This window comes from Oncorhynchus mykiss, chromosome 1 (genome assembly GCF_013265735.2).
Source record: "Oncorhynchus mykiss isolate Arlee chromosome 1, USDA_OmykA_1.1, whole genome shotgun sequence".
NCBI lineage: Eukaryota > Metazoa > Chordata > Actinopteri > Salmoniformes > Salmonidae > Oncorhynchus > Oncorhynchus mykiss.
Genome location: NC_048565.1, coordinates 55,366,700 through 55,389,921, shown reverse-complemented (window position 1 = coordinate 55,389,921; position 23,222 = coordinate 55,366,700). Strand labels below are relative to the sequence as shown.

The window sequence follows — 23,222 nt, the reverse complement described above, 5'->3', positions numbered from 1 at the left end:
TGGAAAGCAGCTGCGGTCATCCACCTCTTCAAAGGGGGGGGAACACTCTTGACCCAAACTGCAACAGACCTATATCTATCCTACCGTGCCTTTGAAGGTCTTTGAAAGCCAAGTGAACAAACAGTTACCGACCATTTCGAATCCCACCGCACCTTCTCCGCTATGCAATCTGGTTTCAGAGCTGGTCATGGGTGCACCTCAGCCACACTCAAGGTCCTAAATGATATCTTAAGCACCGTCGATAAGAAACAATACTGTGCAGCCGTAATTCTTGACCTGGCCAAGGCGTTCGACTCTGTCAATCACCACATCCTCATCGTCAGACTCGATAGCCTTGGTTTCTCAAATGATTGCCTTTCCCAAATGATTGGCGGGCCTGTTGTCCTGGCCTCTGGCAGTCTCTATGGGGGTGCCACAGGGTTACATTTTTGGGCTGACTCTCTTCTCTGTATACATCAATGATGTCGCTCTTGCTGTTGGTGAGTCTCTGATCCACCTCTATGCAGACAACACCATTCTGTATACTTCTGGCCCTTCTTTGGACACTGTGTTAACAACCCTCCAGACGAGCTTCAATGCCATACAAATCTCCTTCCGTGGCCTCCAACTGCTCTTAAATACAAGTAAAACTGAATGCATGCTCTTCAACCGATCACTGCCTGCATCTGCCCACCCGTCCAGCATCACTACTCTGGACAGTTTTGACTTAGAATATGTGGACAACTACAAATACCTAGGTGTCTGGTTAGACTGTAAACTTTCCTTCCAGACTCACATCAAACATCTCCAATCCAAAGTTAAATCTAGAATTTGCTTCCTATTTCGCAACAAAGCATCCTTCACTCATGCTGCCAAACATACCCTCGTAAAACTGACCATCCTACCGATCCTCGACTTTGGCAATGTCATTTACACAATAGCCTCCAATACCCTACTCAATAAATTGGATGGAGTCTATCACAGTGCCATCCGTTTTGTCACCAAAAGCCCCATATTCTACCCACCACTGCGACCTGTACGCTCTCGTTGGCTGGCCCTCGCTTCATACTCGTCGCCAAACCCACTGGCTCCAGGTCATCTACAAGACCCTGCTAAGTAAAGTCCACCCTTATCTCAGCTCGCTGGTCACCATAGCATCACCCACCTGTAGTACACGCTCCAGCAGGTATATCTCTCTGGTCACCCCTAAAGCCAATTCCCCCTTTGGCCGCCTCTCCTTCCAGTTCTCTGGAACAAACTGCAAAAATCTCTGAAACTGAAAACACTTATCTCCCTCACTAGCTTTAAGCACCAGCTGTCAGAGTAGCTCACAGATTTCTGCAACTGTACAAAGCCCTTCTATAATTTAGCCCAAACAACTACCTCTTCCCCTACTGTATTTATTTATTTATTTTGCTCCTTTGCAGGCCATTATTTCTATTTCTACTTTGCACATTCTTCCACTGCAAATCTACCTTTCCAGTGTTTTACTTGCTATATTGTATTTACTTCGCCACCATAGCCTTTTTTTAGCCTTTACCTCCCATATCTCACCTCATTTGCTCACATTGTATATAGACTTATTTTTCTACTGCATTATTGACTGTATGTTTGTTTTCCTCCATGTGTAACTCTGTGTTGTTGTATGTGTCGAACTGCTTTGCTTTATCACAATTGGTCACAATTGTAAATGAGAACTTGTTCTCATCTTGCCTACCTAGTTAAATAAAGGTGAAATAAATACATAAATACATTTTCTATTAGCTATATTCCTCAAGAATCAATGGGCACACATCATTAATGTATAAATTCAAAATGGATATAGGAACTGCTAATTGCTCCTTGATTGACACACCCATGTGTAATATAAAAATCCGTCAGTTCTTTCACAGTCCACCACATGTTGGCCTTCAACATCTGGGGTGGAAAGTGGCAGAGCTGCATCATTTGTCAGAACAGGAGACAGTCCCGGAAATCGGTCTCCTCACAAAAATGTCTGTAGCTTCTGAACGGTTTGACATTTAAACTAATATCACCACTCTTATCACAGGTGAAAAGTCCACCAGTCTGCATGCAGTTGTCAGCTATCAGGGCTTTATTCAGGAATGTTTCTTGAGCTAGTTTGATGTGTCAAGTGAGCGAGATGCACAGTCTGTGTTTGACTTTATGAATTTTGAGATGTCCGAGTTTAACTTCATAGAGAAACTCATTGTCCAACCCTACGAAGGCGCAGCTGTAATGGAATGTATCTGCTATTTGCATTTACAGCTAAGTCCCCTCCAGTTCCCTGATTAAGAGGTGATGACTACACCACTCCACTACCATTTAATTTTTCGCCTCCAAGCACTGTGAGTACCCCTATTAATTTTCTCTCATTACTGTATGCAGAGTCAATCACATACACAATCACATTATTACACATCAATGATTTTACTCATTGTTTGGACTAACTACTTCTTAGCTCTTTAGTCTAACTGTGTTGTCTTATTGTTTTTTGTCTTCCCAGTAAAATCCTGTCCTGCACTGGTCAAGCCTCTTAACACCTCAACTCATACCTCATACCCTCATTCAATCACTGCTGTGATCCCTTTCCAACATGGTGTAAGTATCCCTCTCATTCCCCTTCCCCATAATATTGTACTATACATGTCTTTATTAAATGCTTTAGGTTAAAATAATTAGGGGTTGCCAATTTTTTTAAACAGACTTTGCCGTCTCTGTGCTTTCCACGCCTATACTGTGGGTCTCCCATCCACCTCAATTTTTCAAGTCACCAGCCTCCGCTGGTGGCACTAAAGCCTCCGCATGGTGGCACTAAAGGGATCCAGAGTGAAAAAGGCTAAACAACAGTTATTCACTTAGTCTGGGAATGAATGAGGCATCCAGTAGAGGCACATAATGTAGGAGATTTAGGAATATGAGTTGTCAGTAATGAGACCTCCTGTCTCTCCGGTGAAGGAGGGACGAGATGGAGAGATGGAAGGATGGAGGGAGGATGTTGATGAGAAAGTTGAAGGTCATACATTGTTGGTAATGACTTCGGTAAAGAGATCAAACAACTACAAAAATAAGGGAATGGGAAAAAGGAGGGAGGGGGAGGCAGATGAGAGGAGGATGAGTGTGGGCAGCTGACCTCGTTACAGGCTAATTCCTGGACAGCCTCTCTCTCTCTTCTCTCCTGCCAAACCCAAGACCTGCAACTTTAGCACTATACTCTCAATCTCCTCCCCTATCTTCCTCTCATCTCCTCTCTTCTTATACCCTTCCATATTTCCTCTCTGGTCTCCTCTGTGTTCTCCCTTCCTCCCTCCCCCCGCTCCCTCCCTTTCCCCATCTCTCACTCATCTCTGCCTCCTCCTTACTGTATTAAACCTTTGGCTGCAGTGAAAGCTGCTCTTTCTGACTCTCTCCTAATCTGTCCATTTGTTCTTCAACCTTCAGCTCTGATTTACACTCTTACTCACTCCTTTTTCCTCCTTCTCTCTCCCTCCCCCGCTCTCTCTCCTGCCCAGCTCCTTTCTCTCACTCTCACTCTCCCCCATCCCACTCTCCTCTGTGGATCACAACTCTGCTTTAGATAGCTTTAATTTCTTCTGCTCCTCAAAGCTGAGTCTTAGCACATGAACTTCTGAAGTGGCTTGAGCCCTTCTGGTATCTTTAAGCGCCTGCTTGAATACTAATACTCTATTTCAGGAAGGAAACTTTGCTCAGTACAGTTTGCACTCTCCATGCCACTCTCAGGGCTGGATATGGGACAGTTGTATATAGTACTTATAGGGTGGATTCTTTAGGTTCTTTAGACCTCAGGCTCACCTCTGTCACTCGAAGGGAAACTTACTAAGATGACTAGGCATGTAAACCAAATTTTCTAACTATTGCTTAGAAAGGACACCTGATAAAGGCTCTTTAGCTAAAATGTTGTCAAATAAATCTGCAACAAGGAGAGATGTTTGTGGAACTTTCTTTTCCATGTTGTAAAGACATGACCATCGACCCAATCCTTCACTCCGTACACTAAACATCTTGTTCTAACTCTGACCTACTCTAAGGTCAATGGGAATACTGTAACTTTCTTTGTTGTCATTTCAAAGTGCTATGGACATTCACAATGTGACTATTCATGTGTGTTTTTTGAAGTTGCAGGTCTTGGGTTTGGCAGGAGGGCTGTGAACTGAGAGTGATAGATTAGCCCGTCTCAATCCATTATGCCAGTGGAACAATTCAAATTGTTGCCTGACCACATCGCTATGTACCGAGCATACACTCTCTCCACAAACCATTAAACTACTTCTCTCTCCCTCTATCTATCCATCTCTCTTTCTATTTTCCCCTCTCTCTCACTATCCCATCAGCTCTCTACCCTCTCCACCGCTCTCTATTTTCCCTCTATCCTCTCCTCCCTTCTTTCCCCTGGCCCATTCCCGTCTCATTTGTAATTCAGATTTCACCCTGACAGTGTTTGACCACCACAGATAGAGAGCGAGAGAAAACATAGGCTGTCCAGGAATTAGCCTGTAACGAGGTCAGCTGCTCACACTCATCCTCCTCTCAAATGCTTTTCCCTCCCTCCTTTTTCCTCCTTTTTGTAGTGCTTGATTTCTTCACCGCAACCGTCATCACCCACAATTTATGACCTTCAACTTTCTCATTAACACCCTCTCCCCATCCTTCCATCTCGTCCCTCCTTCACCGGAGAGACAGGAGCTCTCATTACTGACACCGGCAATTTACTGCCAAACTGTCCACCGCTTTCTTCATCTCCCTCCTTTACTCTCCACCTCTCTCTGTCACTCCTGTTTTGTTTCTTCTTCTCTTCATCTGAACCTGTTAGTCTATCTATCTAAATTCTCTTAGCTCCATCTCACAATCTCTCTCGCTTCCTCTTTTTCCCTTTCTCTCTCCCTCCCTCTTTTTCTCTCTCTCTCTCTCTTTCTCTTCTTCTTTACATAATATCTAAATCTGTGTTCTCCAGCCCGCCCTCTAGCTCCTGGGTCCTCTTTCTGTCTGTGAGTGTAATGGTTGAGGTTGGCAGTAGGTTGCATGGCTCCTGTGTCTGTCTGTGTGCATAGGCACCTGAGTAATGGAGCAAACGGAGCAGCCACATTCAAATTAGAACAAATGAACTGCCTCGTTCAGGGGCAGAACGACAGATTTTTACCTTGTCAGCTCTGGGATTTGACCTAGCAACCTTTCGGTTACAGGCCCAGCGCTCTAAACACTAGGCTACCTGCCACCCCACAAAACATGTCAATTTTATATAAACTAAAAAAATAAACATCCTCTCACTGTCAACTGCGTTTACCTTAAAACTTAAAATTAGTAAATATTTGAATGAACATAACAAGTTTCAACAAATGAGACATAAACTGAGTTCCACAGACATGTGACTAACATGTGACTAACAAAAATGGAATAATGTGTCCCTGAACAAAGGGGGGTCAAAATCAAAAGTAACAGTCAGTATCTGGTGTGGCCACCAGCTGAATTAAGTTCTGTTGTGCATTGACTGCACCAAATTTGTCAGTTATTGCTGTGAGAGCTTAGCCCACTCTTCCACCAAGGCACCTGTAAGTTCCCTGAAATTTCTGTGAGGAAAGGCCTTAGCCCTCACCCACCGATCCAACAGGTCCCAGACATGCTCAATGGGATTGAGATCCGGGCTCTACGCTGGCCATGGCGGAACACTGACATGCCTGTCTTGCAGGAAATCATGCACAGAACGAGCAGTATGTCTGGTGGCATTATCATGCTGGAGGGTCATGTAAGGATGAACCTGCATGAAGGGTACCACATGAGGGAAGAGGATGTCTTCCCTGTAACACACAGCGTTGAGATTGCCTGCAACGACAACAAGCTCAGTCAGATGATGCTGTGACACACCGCCCCACACCAGGACGACCCTCCACCTCCAAATCAATCCCGCTCCTGAGTATAGGCCTCAGTGTAATCACTCATTCCTTCGACAATAAACGTGAATCCGACCAGACAAATGACAGCTTCGACTCGTCAGTGAAGAGCACTTTTTGGTCCAGCAACGATGGGTTTGTGCCCATAGGCGACGTTGTTACCGGTGATTTCTGGTGAGGACCTGCCTTACAACAGGCCTACAAGCCCTCAGTCCAGCCTCTCTCAGCCTATTGCGGACAGTCTGAGCACTGATGGATTGTGCGTTCCTAGTGTAACTTGGGTAGCTGTTGTTGCCATTCTGTACCTGTCCCGAAGGTGTGATGTTCGGATGTACCGATCCTGTGCAGGTGTTGTTTGACATGGTCTGCCACTGCGAGGACGATCATCCTACTAAAGGTTAAACCTTAGCAGAAAACTGCATGTCCGATAGCTCGTGGGCTGTCAGAGATGGTCGCCTCGCTTCGAGTCCTAAGGAAACTATGCAGTATTTTTTATAATATATTATTTCATACATTGTTACCCCAGGAAATCTTAAGTCTTATTACATACTGCCGGGAAGAACTATTGGATATAAGAGCGACATCAACTTACCAACATTACAACCAGGAATGCGACTTTCCCGAAGCGGATCCTCTGTTTGGACCACCACCCAGGCCAATGGATCTAATCGCAGAAGTCGACCCAAAACAGCGGCGCCACAGAAGGGGCAGACGGAGTGGCCATCTGGTCATGCTCTGTAGACGTGCACATTGCCCACCACTCCCGAGTATACCACTCGCCAGTGTCCAGTCTCTTGGCAGCAAGGTAGACGAAATTTGAGCAAGGGTTTCCTTCCAGAGAGACATCAGAGATTGTAACATCCTCTGTTTCACGGAATCATGGCTCTCTCAGGATATGTTGTCAGAATAGATTCAGCCACCGTGCTTCTCCATGCATCGCGCCGACAGAGATAAACACCTCTCTGTGAAGAGGAAGGGCGGGGGTGTATGCTATATGATTAATGACTCATGGTGTAGTCATAACAACATACAGAAACTCAAGTCCATCTGCTCACCCGACCTAGAATTCCTTCCCATCAAATGCATTACATCACAAGGGAATTCTTGTCAGTTATCATCACAGCTGTGTACATTCCCCCTCAAGCAGACACCATGACGGCCCTCAAGGAACTTCACTGGACTCTACGTAAACTGGAAACCATATATCCTGAGGCTGCATTTATTGTAGCTGGGGATTTTAACTAAGCAAATTTGAGAACAAGGCTACCGAAATTCTATCAGCATATTGATTCTAGTACTCGCTGGGGTAATACACTCGATCACTGCTACTCTAACTTCTGCAATACATTTAAAGCCCTCACCCACCTTCCCTTTGGCAAATCCGACCCCGACGCCATCTGGCTCCTACCGTCTTATAGGCAGAAACTCAAACAGGATGTACCAGAGACTAGAACCATTCAACGCTGGTGTGACCAATTGGACTCAAGATTCAAGATTTTAAGATTGTTTTGTTTTGATCACACAGAGAACAACATCGATCTATACTCTGTCTCTGTGAGTGAGTTAATAAGGAAGTGCATTAGAGATGTTGTACCCACTCTGACTACCCTAACCAGAAACCGTGGATGGATGGTGGTATTCGCACAAAACTGAAAGCGCAAACCACCACATTTACCCATGGAAAGAGTTCTGGAAATATGGCGGAACATAAAACAGGCAACCAAACAAGCAAAATCCCAGTACAGGGACAAAGTGGAGTCGCAATTCAATGGTTCAGACACAAGATGTATGTGGCAGGGTCTACAGGAAATCACAGACTTCAAAAAGAAAACCAGCCACGTCACAGACACCGACGTCACGCTTCCAGACAAACTAAACACCTTCTTTGCCCGCTTTGAGGATAATACAGTCCCACCGTCAAGGCCCGCTAACAAGGACTGTGCCTCTCCTTCTCTGTGGCCAATGCGAGTAAAACATTTAAACGTGTTAATACTTGCAAAGCTAATGGCCCAGACGGCATCCCTAGCCGCGCCCTTGGAGCATGCGCAGACCAGTTGGCTTGTGTGTTTACAGACATATTCAATCGCTCCCTATCCCTGTCTGCTGTCCTCAAATGCTTCAAGATGGCCACCATTGTTCCTGTACCGAAGAAGGTAAAGATAACGGAACTAAATTACTACCAGTACTCACTTCTGTCAACATGAAGTGCTTTGAGAGACTAGTGAAGGATCATATCACCTCCACCTTTACCGGCCACCCTAGACCCACCCCCTAGACCCACCTCAATCACCCTAGACCCACTTCAAAGAGGAACCTCAAGAGGAATACCTATGTAAGAATGCTGTTCATTGACTACAGCTCAGCATTAAACACCACAGTACCCTCCAAGCTCGCCATCAAGCTGGAGGCACTGGGTCTTAAACCCGCCCTGTAAAATTGCTTTCTGGACTTTCTGAAAGGCCGCCCCCAGGTAAGGTAGGAAACAACATCCCCACAAGGGTGCGTGCTCACCTCCTGGATTCCCTGTTCACCCACGACTGCGTGGCCTTGCACGCCTCCAACTCAATCATCAAGTTTGCAGACGACACAACAGTAGTGGCCTTGATTACCAACAATGACGAGACAGCCTACAGGGAATAGGTGAGGGCACTCAGAGTGTGGTGTCAGGAAAACAACCTCTCACTTAACGTCAACAAAAGGAGATGATCGTGGACTTCAGGAAACAGCAGAGAGCACCCCCCCATCCACATTGAAGGGACAGCAGTGGAGATAGTGGAACGTTTTAAGTTCCTCGGCGTACACATCAGACAAACTGAAATGGTCCACTCACACAGACAGTGTGGGGAAGAAGGCGCAGCAGCGCCTCTTCAACCTAGGAAGCTGAAGAAATTTGGCTTGTCACCCAAAACCCTGACAAAATTTTACAGATGCACAATCGAAAGCATCCTGTCGGGCAGTATCACGGCCTGGTATGGCAACCAGGTTTACTGTTTACTTGAGCAATCTAAGATGGAAGGGAGTTCCATACAATCATGGCTCTATATAATACTGGTTGCTTTCTTGAATTTGTTCTGGATTTGGGGGCTGTGAAAAGACCCCTGGTGGCATGTCTGTGGTGGGGTACGTGTGTGTCAGAGTGGTGTGTAAGTTGATGATGCAAACAATTTGGAATTTTCAACACTAACGTTTTTAATAAAAAATAAGAAGTAATGTAGTCAGTCTCTCCTTTACCTTCAGCCAAGAGAGACTGGCATGCATAGCATTGATATTAGCCCTCGGATTACAGTGAAGAGCAAGACATGCCGCTCTCTTCTGGGCCAGCTGCAGTTTTTCGGGGTCCTTCTTTGCAGCACCTGACCATTTGACTGGGTAATAATCAAGATAAGATAAACTAGAGTTTTCAGGACTTGCTTTGTGGAGAGAGATGTCAAAAAAGCAGAGCATCTCTTTATTACGGACAGATCTCTCACCATCTTTACAACAATTTAATTAATGTTTTGACCATGTCAGTTAACAATCTAAGGTAACACCAAGTAATTTATTCTCAACTTGCTCAACATCCATGTTATTCATTATCAGATTCAGCTGAGGTCTAGAACCAATGGTATTATTTGTACCAAATACGATGGGCTTAGTTTTAGAGGTGTTCAGGACTAGTAAATAAGGTGCCACACATTCTAAAATTGAATGCAACTCTTTGTTTCACTAGCTGTAGTTGTTGAGGGATATAGGGTTGAACCATAAGCATACATAGACACACAGGCTTTGTTGAATGCCATTAGTAAAAATAGAAACGAGTAGAGGGCCAAGGGGTCTGCCCTGCAGTAGACGACACTATACATGTTTAACATTAGCGAAGATTCTATTAAATCAAATCACATTTTATTGGTCACATACATATGGTTAGCAGATGTTAAGGCGAGTGTAGAGAAATGCTTGTGCTTCTAGTTCTGACCGTGCAGTAATATCTAACAAGTAATCTAACAATTTCACAAAAACTATCTTATACACCCACAAGTGTAAAGGAATGAATAAGAATATGTACACAATAAATATATGGATGAGCGATGGTCGAACGGCATAGGCAAGATGCAGTAGATTGTATAGAGTACAGTATATACAGTACATATGAGATGGGTAATGTAGGGTATGTAAACCTTATATAAAGTGGCATTGTTTAAAGTGACTAGTGATACATTTATAACATTCCATTTTTAATTATTAAAGTGGCTAAAGATTTGAGTCAGTATGTTGGCAGCAGCCACTCAATGTTAGTGATGGCTGTTTAACAGTCTGTTGGCCTTGAGATAGAAGCTGTTTTTCAGCCTCTTGTTCCCAACTTTGATGCAACTGTACTGACCTCACCTTCTGGATGATAGCACAGCCACAGGCAGTGGCTCGGGTGGTTGTTCTCCTTGATGATCTTTTTGGCCTTCCTGTGACATTGGGCGGTATAGGTGTCCTGGAGGGCAGGTAGTTTGCCCCCGGTGATGCTTTGTACAGACCTCACTACCCTCTGGAGAGCCTTACGGTCGTAGGCGGAGCAGTTGCCATACCAGGCGGTGATTCAGCCGGACAGGACACTCTCGATTGTGCGTCTGTAAAAGTTTGTGAGTGTTTTTGGTAACAAGCCAAATTTCTTCATTTCAGTTTGTCCGTGATGTGTACGCCGAGGAACTTAACTTTCTACCTTCTCCACTACTGTTCCATTGATGTGGAAAGGGGGATGCTCCCTCTGCTGTTTACTGAAGTCCACAATCATCTCCTTTGTTTTGTTGACATTGAGTGTTAGGTTATTTTCCTGACACCACACTCCGAGGGCCCTCACCTCTTCCCTGTAGGCCGTCTTGTCATTGTTGGCAATCAAGCCACCACTGTAGTGTCGTCTGCAAACTTGATGATTGAGTTGGAGGCGTGCATGGCCACGCAGTCATGGGTGAACAAGGAGTACAGGAGAGGGCTGAGAACGCACCCTTGTGGGGTCCCAGTGTTGAGGGTCAGCGGGGTGGAGATGTTGTTTCCTACCCTCACCACCTGGGGGGCGGCCCATCAGAAAGTCCAGGACCCAGTTGCACAGGGCGGGGTTGAGACTCAGGGTCTCGAGCTTAATGACGAGTTTGGAGGGTACCATGGTGTTAAATGCTGAGCTGTAGTCGATGAACAGCATTCAAACATAGGTATCCCTCTTGTCCAGGTGGGTTAGGGCAGTGTGCAGTGTGATTGTGATTGTGTCGTCTGTGGACCTGTTTGGGCGGTAAGCAAATTGGAGTAGGTCTAGGGTGTCAGGTAGGGTGGAGGTGATATGATCCTTGACTAGTCTCTCAAAGCACTTCGTAATGAAGCAAGTGAGTGCTACTTGTTTATCTCCGTTATCTTAGCTTTCTTGGGAACAGGAAAAATGGTGGCCCTCTTGAAGCATGTGGGAACAGCAGACTTGGATAGGGAGTGATTGAATATGTCCATAAACACACCAGCCAGCTGGTCTGCACATGCTCTGAGGACGCGGCTAGGGATGCCGTTTGGGCTGGCAGTCTTGCGAGGGTGAACACGTTTAAATGTTTTACTCATGTTGGCTGAGGTGAAGGAGAGCCCACAGGTTTTGGTAGTGGGCCATGTCCTCAAAGCATGCAAAGAAATTGTTTAGTTTGTCTGGGAGCAAGATGTCGGTGTCCATGACGGGGGTGGTTTTCTTTTTGTAATCTGTAATTGACTTTAGACCCTGCCATATACATCTTGTGTCTGAGCCGTTGAATTGTGACTCTGCTCTCTATACTGATGCTTAGCTTGTTTGATTGCCTTGCGGAGGGAATAGCTACACGGTTTGTGTTCGATCATGTTTTGGGTCGCCTTGCCATGATTAAAAGCAATGGTTCGCACTTTCAGTTTTGCTCGAATGCTGCCATCAATCCACAGTTTCTGGTTGGGGAAGGTTTTAATAGTCACCTTGGGTACAACATCACTGATTAACTCGCTCACCGAATCAGCGTATACATCAATGTTGTTGTCTGAGAAAATCCGGAACAAATCCCAGTCCACGGGATCGAAGCAATCTTTAAGCATGGAATCAGATTGGTCAGACCAGTGTTAAGCAGACCTGAGCACAGGCGTTTCCTGTTTTAGTTTCTGTCTATAGGCTGGGAGCGTCAAAATTAAGTCGTGGTCAGATTTGCCGGAAGGGGGGCGAGGGGAGGCTTTGTGTGCGTCGCGGAAGTTAGAGTAGCTCTGATCCAGAGTTTTCTAGCCCGGGTCATGCTTTTGATATGCTGATAAAATTTAGGGAGCCTTGCTTTCAGATTAGCCTTGTTAAAATCCCCAGCTACAATAAATGCAGCCTCAGGATATGTGGTTTCCAGTTTACATAGGAGGGGGGGGGGGGGGGGGGGGGGGGGATATACACGGCTGTGATTATAATTGAAGAGAATTCTCTTGGTAGATAATGCGGTCGGCATTTGATTGTAAGGAAATCTAGGTCAGGTGAACAAAATTACTTGAGTTTCTGTATGTTGTTATGATCACACCACGACTCGTTAATCAGGCACACACCCCCTTCCTCCTTTTTACCAGAGAGATGTTTGTTTCTCTCGGCTCGATGCGTGAAGAAACCGGGTGGCTGTACCCAATCTGATGACGTATCCCGAGTGAGCCCTGTTTCCGTGAAACAGAGACTATTACAATCTCTGATGTCTCTCTGGAAGGCAACCCTTGCTCGAATTTCGTCTACCTTGTTGTCAAGAGATTGGACATTGGCGAATAGTATACTCGGGAGCGGTGAGCGTTGTGCCAGTTTACGGAGCCTGACCAGAAGATCGCTCCGTCTGCCCCTTCTGCGGCGCCGTTGTTTTGGGTCGCCAACTGGGATCTGATCCATTGTCCTGGGTGGTGGTCCAAACAGAAGATCCGCTTCGGGAAAGTCGTATTCATGGTCGTAATGTTGTTATGTTGACATTTCTCTTATATCCAATAGTTCTTCCCAGCTGTATGTAATAAGACTTAAGATTTCCTGGGATTACCGTATAAGAAATAATACATAAAAAACAAAATGCTGCATAGTTTGTTAATAACGCAAAGCGAGGCAACCATCTCTGTTGGCGCCATCCCCCGTCTGTGTTTAATTAGATAGATTGCTCTGAAATCATGAAATGGCACAGGTTGAAAAGCCATAACATATACGTTTTTTTTCAACAACAGGTTATGGTAAAACATATCAAATTCTGGTACAAGTTGCCACAATCTTCTTATTATCAATGTCTTTCAACCAATCATCTGTCATTTGTGTCAGTGCAGTACATGTTGAGTGCCCTTCTCTATAAGTCTACTGTTAATTTGTTTACATAGAAATAGCATTGTATGTGGTGAAACACAATGTTTTCAAAAAGTTTGGTAAAAGTCAGCAGCAAGCTGATTGGTCGGCTGATTGATTGGTTACCATTCTTGGGTAACGGAATAACTTTGGCTTCCCTCCAGGTCTGAGGACACATTTTTTTCTGCAGACTCAGATAGAAAATATGACACAAAGGAGTGGCAATATAGTCCCTTACCATACTTGTCAATACCAGGTGATTTCTTTTTGTTGAAGGATAATAATATATATTTTTAAATGTCATCCACACTAACTTTAGAGAATTAAAAATAACAATGCTTTTCTTTCATTATTAGTTATTTGATGCATGAAAATTATGGCTCACAGTTGTTGCTGACATTTCATTCCTAAGTTTCCCTACTTTGCCAATGAAATAGTTATTAAAGTAAATGAGAACATCAGAGTTTACAATGTAGCCAAGCTGTGTTTCTATGCACCTTTGAGCCAAATGAAAAATTACAGGATATTTGTATCTTGATAAAACAGCTCTGCTTGTAAGTAAAATCGACCAAATAAGCCATTTCTACCATATTTTCGGTCAATGAATACGTTTGTTGAGACTACACTTTTGCTGTTACTATTTTCTATATTGTTGAATAATAGTGAAGACATTAAAAATATGAAATAACACATATGTAATCATGAAGTAACCAAAAAAAGTGTTAAACAAATCAAAATATATTGTAGATTCTTCAATGTAAGCACTTTGCACAATCTTGGCATTCTCTCAACCAGCTTCACCTGGAATGTTTTTTCAACAGTCTTGAAGGAGTTCCAACATATGTTGAACACTTGTTGTCTGCTTTTCCTTCATGCTGTGGCCCATCTCATCCCAAATCATCTCAATTGGATTGAGGTCGGGTGATTGTGGAGGCCAGATCATCTGATGCAGCACTCCATCACTCTCCTTCTTGCTCAAAACAGCCTGGAGGTGTGTTGGGTCATTGTCTTGTTGAAAAACAAATGATTGTCCAACTAAGCGCAAACCAGACGGGATGGCGTATCGCTGCAGAATGCTGCATTAGTCATGCTGGTTAAGTGTGCCTTGAATTCTAAATAAATCACTGACAGTGTCACCAGCAAAGCATCCCCACGCCATCACACCTCCTCCTCCATGCTTCACGGTGGGAACCACACATTCAGAGATCATCTGTTCACCTACTCTGCGTCTCACAAAGACATGGCAGTTGGAACCAAAAATCTCAAATTTGGACTCTGAACAAAGGACAGATTTCCACCGGTCTGATGTCCATTGCTTGTGTTTCTTGGCCCAAGCAAGTCTCTTCTTCTTATTGGTGTCCTTTAGTAGTGGCTTCTTGCAGCCATTCGACCATGAAGGCCTGATTTACGCAGTGTCCTCTGAACAGTTGATGTTGAGATGTGTCTGTTACTTGAACTCTGTGAAGCATATATTTGGGCTGCAATCTGAGGTGCAGTTAGATCTAATTAATTTATCTTTTGCAGCAGAGGTAACTCTGGGTCTTCCTTTCTTCTGGTGGTCCTCATGAGAGCCAGTTTCATCATAGCGCTTGATGGTTTTTGCATCTCCAATTGAAGAAACTTTCAGTTCTTGACATTTTCCACACTGACTTACCTTCATGTCTTAAAATGATGATGGACTGTCATTTCTCTTTGATATTTTGAGCTGTTCTTGCCATAATATGGACTTGGTTTTTAACCTAATAAGGCTTTCTTCTGTATACCACCCCTACCTTGTCACAACACTGATTGGCTCAAACTTATTAAGAAGGAAAGAAATTCCACAAATTAACTTTTAGAAAGGCACATCTGTTAATTTAAATTCCTTCCAGGTGACTACATCATGAAGCTGTTTGAGAGAATGCCAAGTGTGCAAAGCTATCTTCAAGTCAAAGGCAGACTACTTTGAAGAATCTCAAGTATAAAATATTTCTCGATTTGCTTAACACTCCATATATGTTCTTTCATAGTTTTGTTGACTTCACTTTTATTATACAATGTTAAAAACAGTACAAATAAAGAAAACCCTGGAATGAGTAGGTGTGTACAAACTTTTGACTGGTACTTGTTATGGTGAGTGAATGAGGACCCAAAAGCGAACTAACTTAAACAGAGCTTCTTTAATAACAAAACATAGGTAGGCTCAGATAGACCGGCAGATTCCGACAGGACAGGACAAGGTTACAGCAAACATGACGATAGTCTGGCTCAGGCATGAAACACAAACAAACAAGAATCCGACAAGGACAGGAGCAGAAACAGAGGGAGATATAGGGACCTAATCAGAGGGAAAAAGGGAACAGGTGGGGAACGGGGTGAATGGGTAGTTAGGAGGAGACAGGGAACAGCTGGGGGAAAGAAGGGGAGAAAAGGTAACCTGACACGACCAGCAGAGGGAGACAGGGTGAAGGGAAAGGACAGAGACAAGACAACATGACAGTACCCCCCCACTCACCGAGCGCCTCCTGGCGCACTCGAGGAGGAAACCTGGCGGCAACGGAGGAAATCCTCGATCAGCGCACGATCCAGCACGTCCCGAGAGGGAACCCAACTCCTCTCCTCAGGACCGTACCCCTCCCAATCGACAAGGTACTGGTGACCACGGCCCCGAGGACGCATGTCCAAAATCCTGCGGACCCTGTAGATGGGTGCGCCCTCGACAAGGATGGGGGGGGGGGGGGGGAAGACGAGCGGGGGCGCGAAGAACGGGCTTAATGCAGGAGACGTGGAAGACCGGGTGGACGCGACGAAGGTATCGCGGAAGAAGAAGTCGAACTGCGACAGGATTAATGACCCGAGAAATACGGAACGGACCAATGAACCGCGGGGTCAACTTGCGAGAAGCCGTCTTAAGGGGAAGGTTCTGAGTGGAGAGCCAAACTCTCTGACCGCGACAATATCTAGGACTCTTAGTTCTACGCTTATTAGCAGCCCTCACAGTCTGCGTCCTATAACGGCAAAGTGCAGACCTGACCCTCTTCCAGGTGCGCTCGCAACGTTGGACAAAAGCCTGAGCGGAGGGGACGCTGGACTCGGCGAACTGAGATGAGAACAGCGGAGGCTGGTACCCGAGGCTACTCTGAAAAGGAGATAGCCCGGTCGCAGACGAAGGAAGCGAGTTGTGGGCGTATTCTGCCCAGGGGAGCTGTTCTGACCAAGACGCAGGGTTGCGAAAAGAAAGACTGCGTAAGATGCGACCAATAGTCTGATTGGCCCGTTCTGCTTGACCGTTAGACTGGGGGTGAAAGCCGGAAGAGAGACTGACGGAAGCCCCAATCAAACGGCAAAACTCCCTCCAAAATTGAGACGTGAATTGCGGACCTCTGTCCGAAACGACGTCTGACGGAAGGCCATGAATTCTGAAAACATTCTCGATGATGATTTGTGCCGTCTCTTTAGCAGAAGGAAGCTTAGCAAGGGGAATGAAATGGGCCGCCTTAGAGAACCTATCGACAACCGTAAGAATAACAGTCTTCCCCGCTGACGAAGGCAGTCCGGTGACAAAATCTAAGGCGATGTGAGACCACGGTCGAGAGGGAATAGGAAGCGGCCTGAGACGGCCGGCAGGAGGAGAGTTACCGGACTTAGTCTGCGCGCAGACCGAACAAGCAGCCACGAAACGACGCGTGTCATGCTCCCGGGTGGGCCACCAAAAACGCTGGCGAATGGAAGCAAGCGTACCCCGAACGCCAGGGTGGCCGGCTAACTTGGCAGAGTGAGCCCACTGAAGAACGGCCAGACGAGTAGGAACGGGAACGAAAAGAAGGTTCCTAGGACAAGCGCGCGGCGACGGAGTGTGAGTGAGCGCTTGTTTTACCTGCCTCTCAATTCCCCAGACAGTCAACCCGACAACACGCCCCTCAGGGAGAATCCCCTCGGGGTCAGTGGAGGCTACTGAAGAACTGAAGAGACGAGACAAAGCATCAGGCTTGGTGTTCTTAGAGCCCGGACGATAAGAAATCACGAACTCGAAACGAGCGAAAAACAGCGCCCAACGCGCCTGACGCGCATTAAGTCGTTTGGCAGAACGGATGTACTCAAGGTTCCTATGGTCAGTCCAAACGACAAAAGGAACGGTCGCCCCCTCCAACCACTGTCGCCATTCGCCTAGGGCTAACCGGATGGCGAGCAGTTCGCGGTTACCCACATCATAGTTACGTTCCGACGGCGACAGGCGATGAGAAAAATACGCGCATGGGTGGACCTTGTCGTCAGAGAGGGAGCGCTGAGAAAGAATGGCTCCCACGCCCACCTCTGACGCGTCAACCTCGACAACGAACTGTCTAGAGACGTCAGGTGTAACAAGGATAGGAGCGGATGTAAAACGATTCTTGAGGAGATCAAAAGCTCCCTGGGCGGAAACGGACCACTTAAAGCACGTCTTGACAGAAGTAAGGGCTGTGAGAGGAGCGGCCACCTGACCGAAATTACGGATGAAACGACGATAGAAGTTCGCGAAGCCGAGAAAGCGCTGCAGCTCGACGCGTGACTTAGGGACGGGCCAATCAATGACAGCTTGGACTTTAGCGGGATCCATCTTAATGCCTTCAGCGGAAATAACAGAACCGAGAAATGTGACGGAGGAGGCATGAAAAGTGCACTTCTCAGCCTTCACAAAAAGACAATTCTCTAAAAGGCGCTGGAGGACACGTCGAACGTGCTGAACATGAATCTGGAGTGACGGTGAAAAAATCAGGATATCGTCAAGGTAAACGAAAACAAAGATGTTCAGCATGTCTCTCAGGACATCATTGACTAATGCCTGAAAGACAGCTGGAGCGTTAGCGAGGCCGAAAGGAAGAACCCGGTATTCAAAGTGCCCTAACGGAGTGTTAAACGCCGTCTTCCACTCGTCCCCCTCCCTGATGCGCACGAGATGGTAAGCGTTACGAAGGTCCAACTTAGTGAAAAACCTGGCTCCCTGCAGGATCTCGAAGGCTGAAGACATAAGAGGAAGCGGATAACGATTCTTAACTGTTATGTCATTCAGCCCTCGATAATCTATGCAGGGGCGCAGAGACCCGTCCTTCTTCTTGACAAAAAAAAACCCCGCTCCGGCGGGAGAGGAGGAGGGGACTATGGTACCGGCGTCAAGAGCTACAGACAAATAATCCTCGAGAGCCTTACGTTCGGGAGCCGACAGAGAGTATAGTCTACCCCGGGGGGGAGTGGTTCCCGGAAGGAGATCAATACTACAATCATACGACCGGTGTGGAGGAAGAGAGGTGGCCCTGGACCGACTGAACACCGTGCGCAGATCGTGATATTCCTCCGGCACCCCTGTCAAATCACCAGGCTCCTCCTGTGAAGAAGAGACAGAGGAAACAGGAGGGATAGCAGACATTAAACATTTCACATGACAAGAGACGTTCCAGGAGAGGATAGAATTACTAGACCAATTAATGGAAGGATTATGACAAACTAGCCAGGGATGGCCCAAAACAACAGGTGTAAAAGGTGAACGAAAAATCAAAAAAGAAATGGTTTCGCTATGATTACCAGAAACAGTGAGGGTTAAAGGTAGCGTCTCACGCTGAATCCTGGGGAGAGGACTACCATCCAGGGCGAACAAGGCCGTGGACTCCCTTAACTGTCTGAGAGGAATGTCATGTTCCCGAGCCCAGGTCTCGTCCATAAAACAGCCCTCCGCCCCAGAGTCTATTAAGGCACTGCAGGAAGCTGACGAACCGGTCCAGCGTAGATGGACCGACAAGGTAGTGCAGGATCTTGAAGGAGAGACAGGAGTAGTAGCGCTCACCAGTAGCCCTCCGCTTACTGATGAGCTCTGGCTTTTACTGGACATGAAGTGACAAAATGACCAGCAGAACCGCAATAGAGACAGAGGCGGTTGGTGATTCTCCGTTCCCTCTCCTTAGTCGAGATGCGGATACCTCCCAGCTGCATAGGCTCAGCTCCCGAGCCGGCAGAGGAAGATGGTAGTGATGCGGAGAGGGGGGCAACGGAGAACGCGAGCTCCTTTCCACGAGCTCGGTGACGCAGATCAACCCGTCGCTCAATGCGAATAGCGAGTTCAATCAGGGAATCCACGCTGGAAGGGACCTCCCGGGAGAGAATCTCATCCTTTACCTCTGCGCGGAGACCCTCCAGAAAACGAGCGAGCAAAGCCGGCTCGTTCCAGCCACTGGAGGCAGCAAGAGTGCGAAACTCAATAGAGTAGTCTGTTATGGATCGATTACCTTGACATAGGGAAGACAGGGCCCTGGAAGCCTCCTCCCCAAAAACAGATCGATCAAAAACCCGTATCATCTCCTCCTTAAAGTCCTGATACTGGTTAGTACACTCAGCCCTTGCCTCCCAGATTGCCGTGCCCCACTCACGAGCCCGTCCAATAAGGAGAGATATGACGTAGGCGACACGAGCAGTGCTCCTGGAGTAAGTGTTGGGCTGGAGAGAAAACACAATATCACACTGGGTGAGGAACGAGCGGCATTCAGTGGGCTCCCCAGAGTAACACGGCGGGTTATTGATTCTGGGCTCCGGAGATTCGAAAGCCCTGGAAGTGGCCGGTGGATCGAGGCGGAGATGGTGAACCTGTTCTGTGAGGTTGGAGACTTGGGTGGCCAGGGTCTCAACGGCATGTCGAGCAGCAGACACTTCCTGCTCGTGTCTGCCTAGCATCGCTCCCTGGATCCCGACGGCTGAGTGGAGAGGATCCGAAGTCGCTGGGTCCATTCTTGGTCGGATTCTTCTGTTATGGTGAGTGAATGAGGACCCAAAAGCGAACTAACTTAAACAGAGCTTCTTTAATAACAAAACATAGGTAGGCTCAGATAGACCGGCAGATTCCGACAGGACAGGACAAGGTTACAGCAAACATGACGATAGTCTGGCTCAGGCATGAAACACAAACAAACAAGAATCCGACAAGGACAGGAGCAGAAACAGAGGGAGATATAGGGACCTAATCAGAGGGAAAAAGGGAACAGGTGGGGAACGGGGTGAATGGGTAGTTAGGAGGAGACAGGGAACAGCTGGGGGAAAGAAGGGGAGAAAAGGTAACCTGACACGACCAGCAGAGGGAGACAGGGTGAAGGGAAAGGACAGAGACAAGACAACATGACAGTACTATTTATATCTGCCAAAATAACCTATTTTGTTAATTATAATACTATATTATTTTTCTGTGAACATAATCAATGACCAAATTTAAATGCAAATTCCAGATTGCATTTTCAAGTTGACAGTTTTGTTCAATGCCCTACCAGAAAAAAACTTCCATATTGCGAAAGAAAATGAATATAAGATAAATCAAGGCTCACTTTTGTACGTTATTGTGATCACATTCTTTGTGGCAAAAACAAGATGAAAACAATGTGCAATTAAACAATGCTTTTTCTCAACCTACAAGTACAAAATTCAAATCCTTATTGCGTAAACCAATATTATTCCTCCATTTTCGATTTAATTTCCTCATTGTCATGAGTTATCCTGCCCACGTTCCTAACAGTTTGCCTGTGAATTCGTCACTGTAGTTGGGATTGTCAGGGGAGGTGCATTATATTTTTGAGAGTCACAGAGTTGGTTCTGGATATGTCAATCGATCATTATGGGTGGTATTTTCAAGAAAAGGGGCGGGAGTCACAGGGTTGGTAGCGTTTCAGACCTGTGGATGGGAGTATATTAGTAATCTAGTCATTAAAACTATTTTTCAATCTAATTAATTGTAGCAAAATCTGAGAAAATGTGTTGCAGCAGAGATAACTCTGAGTTGAGTTCATAAAAATGGATTCTTCATTAAAATTGCAGGATATTTTTATTTATTTTTTAATGCTAATATTTTCTGGGGATGGTCCACCAGATCCCTCCACCCTCCCAAGCTTTTGCACCCCCACCGTCAGACAAAGTCAGGCACCCTTGTCTGTGTGTGTAATGCTTGAGGTTGGTAGCAGGTTGCATGGCTTCTGTGTCTGTCGGTGTCTCTGTGTGTGTGTGTGTCTGTGTCTGTGTCTGTGTCTGTGTCTGTGTGTGTGTGTGTGTGTGTGTGTGTGTGTGTGTGTGTGTGTGTGTGTGTGTGTGTGTGTGTGTGTGTGCGTGCGTGCGTGCGTGTGTGTGTGTAATGCTGGAGGTTGGTAGGAAAAGACCTAAACAGGTGTTTTGCCAAACAGAGACGACTAGGCATTGTGACAGTATAGTTGATGTTGAGAGGGTCCTAGGGCAAGGAGAGGGAGATCTCTCTCGCTCTCTATTTATCTCTGTCTCTCTCTCCATCTCGTTCTTTCTCTCACACTATCTCGTACACTCTTTACTACAGACAGTGTATCCATGTCACCTACTGTACAGTACAACCTTCAATCCTTTTCCGTCTCTCTTACTCATTCACTCTTTCAGGCACAGGCTTCATATCTTCATAGTGGCATGGGTCCAGACAGCTGAGTAGTATGCTGTGAACTGTCTCAATGGCACCACTAGTACTTCCCATGGCACTACTGGCCTAAAACGAATAGCCTAGTGCTATTAAGGGCCAAACTTGAGAGTGAAAACAGAGTTAGCCTACTTCAAGAAAACCCCACTTAATTTTCCTCTGATTGCAAACCTCTCTCGGGTAGTGTTTCAGAAGTGATCTGTTGGAGGGGTGCTTGAATAAGGAAGTCTGTTTCCTCCTAAACAAGTAATTACCACTACTCAGCGTGCATGATGGGAAAGCACTGTCAATGTACATGTATTACTGTCACAGAGAAACTGGCTGTGGAGTACTAGCTATAAACAGTACAGCTCAGAGAAATATGAGTTAACTATAAACTGAAATGAAGCTGGCAATATAGCACACCCAAAAGTCTCTATCTGTAGTGCTGAAACATCATCGTTCATCTTTCTGTAGTTTGTGTTTGTGTGTTCTCTGCTGCTCACCTCCCTGCTCACACAGCTGCTGGGCAAGAGCGTCCTTGAAGATGATCTGTCCTCGATGTGTAGCAGTGGCCCTGAGAGAGAGGGATGGTGATAGAGAGAGGGACAAGGATAGAGAGGGGGACAGTGATAGAGGGAGAGAGACAGAGGGAGATGCAGAAAGAGCATTAAGTCAAAGTGTGCAGAGGGTAAAGATGAGACTATCAATATAAAGATTAACTTTGAACAGATGCCTTAATTCACCAGTAGATTTTTTTTTAAATGGTGTATGTCTGTCTGTATGTGTTGAAGTGCCGCCTTTAGCCTTTTGGGGCCCCTCAGCAAGATTTGAATGGGGGCACTCCCCTACCTCACAGGCAGAACATTTTAGTGTCCCCCAGTGCTTTGTGAACTGGGAAGTGCCGGAACAAAAGGTGGGTGACCATTTCATGAAATTCTGCATTATTTTAGATAACTGGAGACTTTAACATCATCTTTTTTTATAACTCACAAATTATCAAAATGACAGGCTACTTTGACACAAACAAACAGAGAATCTGAAATCAAGAAAAATAATATTCTCTTGAATCCATCAATAGCCTGGACCTAGGTGTGTGGAGACACTGTACAATATGAGGAGGAAATTATAGTCCTAAAAGAGATTTCCAGTGATTGGCTGATGCGCTGGTGCTAAAAGCTTATGTCTCTCTTGTTTTACTTTGTAAAACAATGTGGTTCGCTCAATAGGCCTATTTGGCAGCCTACATACTGATTAGTCTTTTCTTTTCAACCTGATACATTTGCTTTCCAACCTGTGTTTTCCCGTAAACGTATTTCAAATATTGCGAGGCCTGTTTTGGCTGCATGCTGTTCAATGACAGATTTGCTGCATGTTCCAGACTGTAGGCATGCATTGTGACTGGGCTACACACAATCCACAGCTAGGCATATATTATTTTTATAAGCCATCGATCCTCTGTGGCTAAATGATATGCCTACTCCTGGTGTAGTATTTTGAATTATTAAATGTATTTCTGAACAGACAGCAGTAGTTCCATAACAATTGATCAGGGGTGCTGCGACACTTCCAGCACCCTTCCCACCAAAGTACAATGCTGGAAAGATGAGAGTTGCAGGCTCATGTCTATCAGAGC

At 45.8% G+C, this 23,222-nt stretch overlaps 1 protein-coding gene across 3 annotated transcripts in view; it reads right to left on the bottom strand.

Moving 5' to 3' along the window:
* LOC110532453 (reelin) overlaps positions 1-23,222 on the bottom strand; it is a 296,686-nt gene that overhangs the window by 133,303 nt on the left and 140,161 nt on the right. For all 3 annotated transcript variants that reach the window (XM_036980629.1, XM_036980637.1, XM_036980632.1), the window contains exon 4: positions 22,093-22,163. In XM_036980629.1, the coding sequence (XP_036836524.1) occupies positions 22,093-22,163 (71 nt within the window). The remainder of the gene's footprint in view (positions 1-22,092; positions 22,164-23,222) is intronic.